Below are 12146 nucleotides of genomic sequence, written 5' to 3'. Positions count from 1 at the left end.
ACTAAGAACATGATAAATTGAAGTTTATAATAATCTTATTTTGAAAATAAAATTAATTATTTTTCTTATTAATATTGTTTTTTAACTTTAGAGTTGTTAATTTTGTTGATGCTTTCGCAGACCCCTTTGGGCTCAGTTGCAGACACCCAGGAGTCGACGGACAGCCAGGTTAGGAACCACTGCTCTAAGTGAATAGTTGTGTTGTGCGATAGTTATACTGCAGTAATAATAGTGATTTGTTCAAAATGTAGTGTTCTCTGAGGTTATTCATTGAACTTGACTTGAGGACTATCATAAAATCAGTAGGTCTGCTTTTGTGCTTTAAGACCTAAGTGGTGTATACTCCCTGGTGTATCTGGAGGACATAGTGTATATGTATGTAATTACCATCAAAATGTGAAACTAACATTTGAGGGATCAAAACTCAATGCTGATTATAAGGACTTACTAAATGTACTTGTTTGTAATAGAAAATAGTGAATGTCACTCCTGTCCAGTAAAAGATTCCTATTGAATTTTAGACAACAATAATGATTATATCACATGTCCAAAATTAAATTCAAAGTTTCCACAACAAACCCACATTCTTACATGTAACATTACAGAAAAAAACAACCATGATTAGGTTTGATAGTAGTCTTTGTGTAGGTAACCACAATTTAAATCGTAGAACTGCTAATGTACATTCTTCTCAAAAATATCTACATGATAATGTGAATAATGTGGCCCCTAATGTAACAAAAATAATTTATTTCAGTGTTGGTACACATAGCTAGTATAACAGTAAAAAAATTTGTCAATGTTTTACACCATTTCAATGACTTTGAAATTGTGTGGAACTTATCGTTTCTTTCTACAGAAAAGATTCTTGTGATGGGATTGGTGAAACAACAAAGACCAATAACATCACAGCATCAGAGTCTAACAACAGATAACAAGTATGAGTTTTGCTGTGCGACAATGTGTCAGGGATAACTTTTTTTTATGATTCAACATAAGAAGTCTAAATAAACAGCTAGAAACTGAAGAGATTTGATACTAGCAAAAAATTCCATAAGCATGGATATATCATAACGCTAAGACTAACATTAATTAGATGTTACATATTTCCAAATTCTACTGTCTTCAGTGATTACAACACTTCTTCATTCGTACTAATGTTCATTTTAATCTGTGTTCCCATGACACATTTTGATTTCAAAACAATAAAATCATAACCTGCATTTATGATGGTAAACAATGATTGAAAAAATAGAGAACATGAGTGAAGAAAACAATAACTTGCTGGTACACTTTTTTCATCCACATGATCCAAGAACTTCATTTCAGACTTCCACAAATGACTGAGTGTGGGTACCAATTAGTATGGTATTACGAAAATTACTACAACCAGAATTCACTACTACAATACTACAATTACTGCATGGTGTAAACTTTAACATCAGTGACAAACTATGTACAAAAATAACTCAGTTATTTACTTCAGTTACATTTTAAACGGCCACAAAAAATAAAGATCATAATAGTTCCAAAATTGAATACAATTAAATTCAAGTTACTAAAAATATATTACTACGGCTGATAATTCTGTAATTCTGTAATTTTTAACCTATTTAAGTGGATTAATAATTAAATTTTAGCAACATAATGTAAATATAATCTCATCCAAACTTATACTGTACTTCTATTATCAGTCTTAATGACCAAATTTTAATGACTTATTAGTACTCTTATAAAGTATGTTTTATGAAAATTTAAAATTAGTATGATGTGTCCCTTTTGAGTTATTTTAGTTTGAATAATAAAATTGACTAATTTTACACAAATTAAAATATTTAGAGGCTTCAAAAAAGCAATGATCTCAATGGTCTCAATACTTTTTCATTAAGTAGCCTCATACAAAGCCTCTGCCTAAAAACAAAGCATAAAGGCAAGTTTTTATTTTTCCCCAAAACTATGTAGTTCCAAAGTTGAATTTTGTGTTTTTATAACTTGGATCTTCAATTAGGTTTTTGAGTTATTTCATTTTAAGACCAAAATAGGCTCTGGACATAAAATATATTATGTTTTATACACATTAATAGGTTTTTTGAGCTAGATAACCTTTCAAAAGTGAATTAGTTATCAAAGTTTCCATAGACCTCAAAAAAGTGCAAAACTGGCTTACACACCTGTAAGAATGGCCATTCAAAAAATATGAAACATTATAAAAATAAAACACCCAATTTATTATTTCTCGGAATATGGTAAAATGCTTATGATAAAAAATAAATAAATTTTATCAACAATTATCTTTGGGTGATTCAAAGAAATTAATCTGTCACTCACAGAAAGTTAATGCACAAAAAAGTTGCCAAAGGAAAATAATAATCTGATGAACTTAACTTAAAAATACTGATAACTTAAAAATCAACATCTTTTAGACCACTAGACAAGCGATATCATATTTTTATTAATCATATCATATTTCCTTACTAATCTTACAAGTATATATCTCAACATTTAGCATATCTGACCAGTATAGATCAGGTTTAGGTCTGAACTCTGCCTTCCCTCTCATAAATAAACATGAACTCATTTCATAAGCTAGTGCTTCTAAACTCAGAAACTAATCAATAACTTTTATAGTTTAAAAAAAAGTCTGTTGTTATTCACTCGTTACACAAATGTTTAATTAAATGAATCACAAACAGGCTAACAGACATAATTAGTGAAGTGAATAAAAACCAGTATTTACTTTTACTTGCAATTATACAAGTGTTTACTTGCAGTTCTGTGAATAAACAACGGTAAACCAAATACTTGACAAGTATTCTCTTTACTTGTAAAATAGGGAAGTGAATAACCTTTACTTATGAAGCGTTTACTTGTAACTACACGCAATTACTGATTCCGGTCAGACTACTTAAAACGAGTGAATAAAATCCTAAGTTCGGAAGAGTATTCAAATATTTACTGGTAGAATTTCAAGGTAGCTATTTAGTAACCTTATCAAATTTTCATTTAATTTTTTATACTTGGTATGGCTGCCTTTGTCAACATTCGTCAACCAAAAACTTACAAAGAAAGGCGAGTAGTGAGTCCAAGAAGATATGAAGAACTAATTCGTTTTACAAAAGAATCAGTTGAATTTTTGAAGAACGCTTTTTTGGAATTAAGTAATGAAAAGCGAGGAGGTGCTCTGTCATCGCAACAGAAGATGGAAATATTTTTGCGGTACTTATCAGACCCTGGATTTCAAAACAGTGTCAGTGAAGACTTCGGGATTCACCGTTCTACAGTATGCAAAACTTTCGATTACGTTCTGAATAAAATAAACGAAAAGGCATCTGAGTGGATTCACTTTCCACAGAATGCTCATGAGTTAAATGAAGCCAAGAGAAAATGGAGTTCTCGCTTTTGCCGAGCGTAATAGGTGCTGTGGATTGCACGCACTTAGAAATAAACCAGCACGCTACGGAGACTGTTACGTAAACCGTAAGAAGTATCCCAGCATCAACGTTCAGGTAACATGTGATTCCACTGAAAAAATCACTAGCGTTGATGCTTCTTGCCCGGGTAGCACCCATGACAGTCGCATTTCGAAACGGAGCAGTGTTTGCCAAACCATGGCTAAATTTAATGGTACGATATGCCTTTAGGGAGACAGTTTTAAAACGCTGTTACGAAATCATTTTATATGGCATCTAAGTCGCTTATTTTGTTTATACGATGTAAAATGTTTTATTTAGACTAGAAAGAATATGACCATTTTTTTCTCAGAAATGTATAGCTTATCTTACTAGCAACATATCGATGTATTGAAACACATAATAGATTATGATATACGGCACGCAAAAAAAAAAAGAAGAAATTTGTTGTCATAATACGTCACTTTACTTGAGGTCTATAAATATCTTTTCTGAGAAATGATATCGGTAAACATGTAACACATAACGATTCGTAATGAATAAGAGTTTACAGTAAAAATGTTTTTTTTGTCAATATGAATAGCCTTTTGAGTGGTGGGAATTTTTATAAAACGTAGTTTTCTGAATCTACGTTCACTTATACTAACATATGTTACTAATCTGTAATTTATGACACGGGTTTTTCATCATATTTTGCCCAATTTTCAACCGATTTGCTTGAAAGTATTATTTTTAAAATCAGCAAACTGTTTCATAAAAAAAAAATTTCGCTAATAAAAAACGCGGAAGAAATGCGCAAAATAATTCTGCAATTAAATTATCGTAATTTTTGAGGCAATCAGATACCAACTTATTTTCGCGGATACCAATCAACCGCGGATCATTGTGATGGGAAAAGATTAAAACAAAAGAAACGTTTGATGTATTGACAAACGTGTCTGAACATGATGATGTACAGGATATGAATCATATAAGTGTTTACTTGATAAGTAAAGAGAATACTGGATAAGTAAAAGCAAAATGGGAAAACTACTGGCAAATACTTGGACAACTACAAATGTTACAAGTGTTTACTTATAAGTAGTAAAAGGTTATTCACTTAGTCTCAAGGGTTTACTTTGCTTGACCAGTATTTACTTTAAAGTAAAAAGTATAGTTTATTCACTTCACTAAAAAGTCACAGATACTTTAAAAATCATATACACCATGTTTATTCTCATAAAACAAAAAAGGTCAATGATATAATTCACAGCTTATCTACTTTCAAACTTTTTAAATAGAATTTTGTTATATTAAAAAAAAATTGACAATCTAATTCATTAATCATCTTCTTTCAGAGTTTTTAATTAGATTTTGTTACATTATTATTTTATCACTCTTTATTTGTTCTAGTTTCGCACAAAAAATACTTATACTTTATTAGTACTAGTAACACATATTATCCTTAACTAAAAGGGCCTTAAAACAAGGTTATATTTATTTAAACTCATACAGAGCTAGATATATTCAAAATAAGTACTTTATTTAACACTAAAATGTATGGCCCTGCTTCACAACACAGCCATCTCTAAATAATGTGATTTAGAATAAGTATATACTGCACTTAGATATCAATAAAAAATACTAAACTGTAAAAATATCACTGAAGAAACACATATAAACCAAACATGATAATTTCTAAATCTAATTATAAATAAATGAATGATACTATTCTTACATAATTACAACAAAAAAAAAGTAACAGTAAATAAGAAAAACAAATTGTTACCACTAACATAAAAATTTAAATGACAACACAATATATTACAGAGGGGAAATAGATTTTGTTCATTAATTGTACACAAAGTATATCTCATGAAAAAAACTTATATTTTCTTATTTATTCTAATAAAAAAATGTAGAAAAACTTTACATAAAATATGTTCAATAATAATTTATATTTAAGTAACAGTTAGTGAAGAATTGTAATAAAAAAAAAAAAAAATTTTTTGGGGTTTGGCAAAGTTATTTTGTTAAATTGTTGATAAACAAACAGAACCTGTTAACAAAAATTATAGTGAACTTAATTCTGAAAAAATCTGTGCAAATAAAGTCCAAAAATATGTAAATGTTCAAAACTAACTGAAGCTAAAATAACTTGACAAGTAGCAGTAAAATGTAAAAACTGAACCAAAAATCATGCTGTTACTGAGAAAAAAAAAACTGTAGAAATGAACTGAAATCCTCAAATTCATAAAAAAAAGGATGAAAAAGTTTAGTAATAAACCAGTTTAATGGAAGTTTACAGAAATGAATAAAATTTAGCTCACTAAATTGAAAAATGTCTTTTCAATTTTAATGAAAAAAATACATCAATTTTGTTTAGATTTTGTAATGAAAGTGCATCATGAATACCAAGAACAATTTCTAAAGAGCAAGACTGCAAACTGAAAAAGACCCCTTAAATACGTGTATGCGTGCGCACACGCACGCACACGCACACACTCACACACACACACACACACACACAGAGTGAGAGAGAGTGAGAATCTTTTTTTACAAAAATTATATAAATATTAACATAATATACTAAATTTTTATTTCTAAAAACATGCAAGTAAATATAAAACTGTAGTTATTTATTATTATAGTGTGAAAAACAAAAACTAACTTTTTAATAAAATGCAAAGTTTTCTTTGCATACTTTTTAGTTACATTAAGAATTAATATGCAATAACTTTAAAATTTCGTTTTATTTTTTAAAAAAATTTATTTCTAACTGTTTGCATTTTATATATATTTCTTGGATTATCTTTTAATGACCGATAAATCTTTTCACATGTTTCTAATAGCAACTTTATACTTATACTTAATAACACAATAAAAAAAAAATTACAAGAATAAGAGCTTTAAAAACCGGCAGGCATAAGAGAATAAGAAACTTAAATACAAACATAAATATGTGTTTCATCATTGATGAAAGAAATATACTTAAAATTGCATTAACAAGTTCATTGAGCACATATAAAAACTTTTAAAAATCATATAATAATGGCAGTTAACTGGCACTGCTCTACAACTTACTTAAATATGACTTTTTTACATCATAATCTGAATGCTAATTAGTTTGAACAGATTTTATGATTTTTTGTTCTTTTATATATATATATATCCTAATAAACAGGGCCAACTATGTAAAAATGACTCATAATATAATTCATAAACAAGACTTTTAGGTTAATAATACTGCAGTCCACCAATTTTATAGAAAATGTATTGATACATTTCTCTAAAGCAAAGGCCTATAATTTCACTTCATCACCAACAAAAAGAAATATATATATATCAAAAATGAACAAAAACTGTCATTAACATGTTATCTCTTGAACAGTGAATTATCACAAAAATATAACTTTTGAAATGAAAAAAGATGCCTTCACAAACAATTGATGAGCTCAAAAGAGACTGACAGCAGTTCATCTTTAAAATAAGGGCATAATTATAAAACAGAAAATGATAATACTTAGTCTACATAAAAAAAAGAATTTTAAAACAATACAACAGAAGCATTTTCTTATATAATTTAGGCATATGTTTACAAACAAACTGCAACAGTATAACCGTATGAGAAAAAAAGGTATAACAGGGTCAAAATCCTATGAAATAAGGCAACTGTTTCAGGGTATGATACTAAATAAGAATATTTTATAAAACCGTTACCTTTATAGAACAATTAGCGAGTACAGTAGCATCTTCAAATGTCATTTTCTTAAACAACTGCAGCCAATCAGATGGAATTTTAGAAAATACATCAGTCACCAAAATATCAGTAACAGCAAAATCGACCAGCCACCTATACTCTTCTATAAATGTTAACATTTTCACAAAACAGTCATAATAATCTTTCATCAGATTCATTTTGTACTTGCAAGAAATTATTGTCAAAATTATAAAGCACTTCTGAAAGGTCGACTGATCTATAGTCCTCGTAGAAGTCTGTTCAGGAAATACAACGATTGAAAAAAACAATTAGTCTATCTATGATCCTTGAACATTTTCACAATATTAACAGCTTTTATATAACAAATACTGGTGGTTGAATTTAGCTTAGACCACACATATAATTTTGATTTATACTCACTTTAAATAATACTTGTAACTTTATAACTTTGATCACAATTATTAATGTTATTTATAAGTGAGTTAAAAAAACAAACATGCAATCCATTAAACAGAAGAATGAAAATAATTATTAATAATAAATATCACACTTAAAACCAAAATATTTACAAAATAATCCAAGCAATTATTATAATTAGTTCACTGAGGATGTGCTTCAAGTAGTTAACAAAGTGATAAAGTGATTAAGAAAAAATAGTGAGAATCTTCACATTATCTAATAATTCTATGAATACAAACACATACATTTGCATGCATTCACATAGGCTAATAAGATAGTGTTAAATATTATATTTAATTTAATATTATATTTTATTATTATATTTAAGTGTTAAATATTAATTGCACAGTATAAAACAAAACAAAACTACAAAATACACAAAAACTATTATAATAAAATATCCTAAATCAAAATTAGATTTTAAATACCACCTGTCAAACTCATCTTTATAAAATTCATTGCAACAGACTTACTAAACTAAAAAAAATTATTGATATTTCATAAAAAATAGAAAATTAATTATCAAATAAATACAAGATTAGTATTTTGTACGAATTTGATAATTAATTTCATAAATGTTAATATTAAGTAATTATTCAGCACTTGTATGTAAATACCGCTTGTTTATTACTGATAATTGTATGAATACATAACATAATAAAAAACTATATAGTGCTCTGTAAGTAATATTTATTTGTTAAATAATATTCATTATCTCTTTTTTTTAACTTATTTCTTTACTACTTTCTTATGCCTTAAGATTTATATTTCCTCAGAGTCAACTGACAATCATTATTTAGTTATCTAAATAGCCAACTAATATTAGATTTTAAGAATATTTTTGCAATCAGTCTTGAAAATTTTCTTGTTTCTTGTCGATTCATTCAACTTCAGGAACCATTCCATGTGAATATTTTGTCAGAAGCAAGTTTGACTCAGAGTTGTGACATACCAGTCTGCATTCTTATTTTCCAATTTGGTAGAATAAAAGGTGTCTTTTTGTTCACATGGTTGTATTGTACAGTTATCTAATTTTATTTCAGTTAAGGTGGCACAATATATAGACAGTTTCTAGATCTTTTCTACATCAACAAATACAAATACTGGAAGGATATTATTTACGATATTCTGTGTGACAAATTTGTAAAATAGTTTCAGTTTTCTTCTGTTTGAGTCAGTACCCAGCCATTTTCAGATATTGGATGCCAGAAGGCACCCATAAACTCTAAGTATTTTCAAATAATTCAGTAGAGTTTCTTGTTTAGATTGTTTCAAGATCTGTCATTTAATATAAAAATTTCATCATTCTACAATTTATGTTTCCAGGGAAGAAAAGCACTGATAGTTGTCAGCTGTAAATCTAACAAAATATCTGAGACAAAATCCTTGGCTATCTTCAACACTACCAGTATCACATCTGAGGCTTGACTTCACACATTAGAACCTCTGTATAACTCTGTAAGACTATGCTTCAAACTATAGTATGTATACAGGTATGAAGATTAGATTACTCCACTACTACCAGGAACACTTGGGTGTTATAGCCAGCTAGTCTACACAATCCAACTGCCCAGGATATATCAGGGATGCCACCATCCATATAATGTATACAAAATGCCCTTGAGGGACATTCAAATAAATAAGATTAATTTTATCTACTCACAAAGAACAATTACATTTTTATTTATTAGAAGCATTTTTTTTTTTAATTTAAGAAGGCCTTTCAACTCCTCCACCCAAGGGTATTACAGAAAATTGTTATCCATACCTCATCAGTGTTTTTATAACAATCTAATCTTTACTTATTATTAAATTAAAATAGCCTAACATATTTATAAGCAAGAAAATCAATTCAGTAGAGAGAAAATGGTAATTTTTTAAAGACAGAAAATTTTTTTAGAATGTACAAAAAATGAACTGCATCAGAAGATGATTGGACAGAATTCACTTAGACAAACTTCATTTACTGACCAGCAAAATGTATTACTTAACTGTAAAATCTGCAATTAAAAATTTTTATAGGAATCTTATATTATCCTGATAAACAGACATTCCAATCTGACATAAAATAAATTTTAATAAAAATAAAATGGTTACAAAAATTATAAGTAATTAATAAACAAAAGTATTAGTATAAACAATAATAACACCATGACACAAAACAGGGCAATTTTTCATAGATAACAAAGCATTACTCAAAAATACTGAATCAATAGAACTAGGGATAAAAATTAATTTTTAACATAATAATAGAATATGTCTAAATTAATTCTTTATATTTTTTTTATAATCAAAGTCCTACACAGTAAAAAGTGAAAAAGTATGTTTTATTAGAAAAAATTAATTAATACAGTATAAGCAGATATTATTTATTTCATAATTAGAGGATTAATCAATGACCTTATATTTACATTAAATTATACATTTGGTTGTGTTTATTTTAAAAATAAGCATTTACAAGTGTGCTGTAGAATATATGCTTTCTAGAACACAGTATATAGAAAAATATGAGAAATAAGAATTCACATATAAAAAAAGAAAGAAAACAAATAATCTTTAACCCAAAATTATTTTTCTCCACATCCTACAAAACTTTCATGTGATATGAACTAACACTTTAGTCCCAGAAGAGATAGGCAATACAGTTCAGTAACTGTTTCACTAGGTACTATCAGAATAAAATTATTAACCAATTTTTAAAACCACATTTAAAACAGAATATTTGCCTGCATATTGCTTGTAGGAGTATTTTAATTATTTTATTTTTAGTTTTTAAAGTTAATATATCAAACATATACAAATCCAAATTTAAATTATGCACTACTTGGATATGTAGCAAGATCTTAACAAACAACATGGAATTAAAACTAGCCTCTATTTTTATAACAGACCTGTAACAGCATAAATAATATTGACAACAGAAATCAGTTATTGGTCCATTAAGTCAGATTCAAATAGCAAACTACTTATTTAATTAAAACAAACATCCATAACATTAATAGTTGTTTTGTAATACTTCACAAAATGCACTGCTTGCAATTTATTAATTCACTTCTATAAATTAAAAAAATACAGTGATAATGAAAACTGTTAAATTAAAAGTAGCCATGAATTTCCAAATGAAGCAAAAGTTTCAATTATTTTTCCATATCACAAGCATTGCAATTATTCAAAAAGAGATATCATTACAACAGGATAAGAAGAACTTAAAATATGAACTGTCTGTGTAGCCTTAATCTCACATGTATTAATAATAATAAAAAGGTGTTAAAAACAAGAATTTTGGACAAATTCCAAAATTTATTCAAATGCAAAACCCACTCTGAAATGTTTAACCAAAATATCAACAAAGTAATGAAAGATTAGACTAAATAACATTACACTAGCTTATTTTTAAAATGTTAATATCTTCATAAGAATACAAATCAAGATTTAACCTAGATCAAATTATATTTTTTATAACTGCAACTTATAAAACTTTGGTACTATACAGCACAAGGGGAATTCAAGTACCCTTTTAACAAATTTAATAATTGTTCAGTGGTATCCAGGATTATTGTATCTAAAAACTGCAAGTATGTAATACAATTGTCAGTGAAGGAAAAACAAAATTAATGGATAATTAACAGAACTTTAAAAATCACCAATACTATTTATAAAGATACTAAATTTTTTTCAAAATCAAGTAAAATTCTTTGATGCTGTTTCAGGTCATTAATATTTAGACAGTACACAGGAAGTAGATAAACAAAAACTTAGGCAATAATGAAACATATTTTACAAAAAAAAATTATTGAAATGCAATAAAAAATACTACGTACGTTTCCTTGTCTTCAACAAATTATAATACCTTTTCTGAAATAGAAATAACTCAGATCTTGATCAGCACATACCTACAACACTAACCTACACATACATACTTCCCCACGTGAAAAGGAATAACTTAAGTCTACTATGAATGGTTCTTTACGATCGAATTAAAAAATTGTTTTTTAGTCTACAGACAACAAACGTGCACTTCCACTACCTCTACTGTTATCCCAGAGCTGAAATCATGGCTATCAGGAAATATAACTACTATCAGAATAAATATTACATGCGGTCGAGTTTGTTGATCAATCACACTAAACGGATCGTAAGATTTACGTTTGATACACCAAATTTTAGCCAGTTCAGTTTTACATTTGGTGGTTGACATAAAAAATTCTGTTCTTTCTTTAAATAAGATGTTTTTTGGTGAATTCAAAAAAAGGACCCTATTTAGAATTAAAATTGAGAAACTATTTTGGCTGATTGCAATTAATAAATTCTGCAACAAACTTCTTCAAATTTTAAAGGGTTGTTCGTCATAGTTTTATTTTTAATAGAAAAGATAAATTTCATACTTCTAACTTTTATTCGTTTTATTTTGACGTGAAACGTCTTTAAAATCACACCGAAACATATGGGTACCAGAACATAAATTTGTAGTGTAACGAAAAGGTCTTCCTGTCTTAATAACTCCCAAATAATTTGTCTCGGAGACGTAAATGTGGTGTCGTTTTATAACTTACATGCTCAGCTCACCGATACGACTT

The 12146-nt window shown here is 27.8% G+C and overlaps 1 protein-coding gene across 1 annotated transcript in view; it reads right to left on the bottom strand.

The window, feature by feature from the left end:
- The window catches only part of LOC142323444 (methyltransferase-like protein 25B), a 33913-nt gene extending 22383 nt beyond the window's left edge, over window positions 1-11530 (bottom strand). Inside the window, exons 1-2 of the mRNA XM_075363063.1 lie at window positions 11391-11530; window positions 7110-7385 (exon numbers count right to left, since the gene is read on the bottom strand). Coding sequence (XP_075219178.1) covers window positions 7110-7307 — 198 coding nt within the window. The 5' untranslated portion in view covers window positions 7308-7385; window positions 11391-11530. The remainder of the gene's footprint in view (window positions 1-7109; window positions 7386-11390) is intronic.
- Between the last annotated feature and the right edge of the window lie 616 nt (window positions 11531-12146).

The sequence above is a fragment of the Lycorma delicatula genome, chromosome 4 (assembly GCF_047948215.1).
Source record: "Lycorma delicatula isolate Av1 chromosome 4, ASM4794821v1, whole genome shotgun sequence".
In the NCBI taxonomy this organism is placed as follows: domain Eukaryota; kingdom Metazoa; phylum Arthropoda; class Insecta; order Hemiptera; family Fulgoridae; genus Lycorma; species Lycorma delicatula.
The sequence above is the reverse complement of the archived record's forward strand: the minus strand, read 5'-3'. Positions and strand labels throughout refer to the sequence as shown.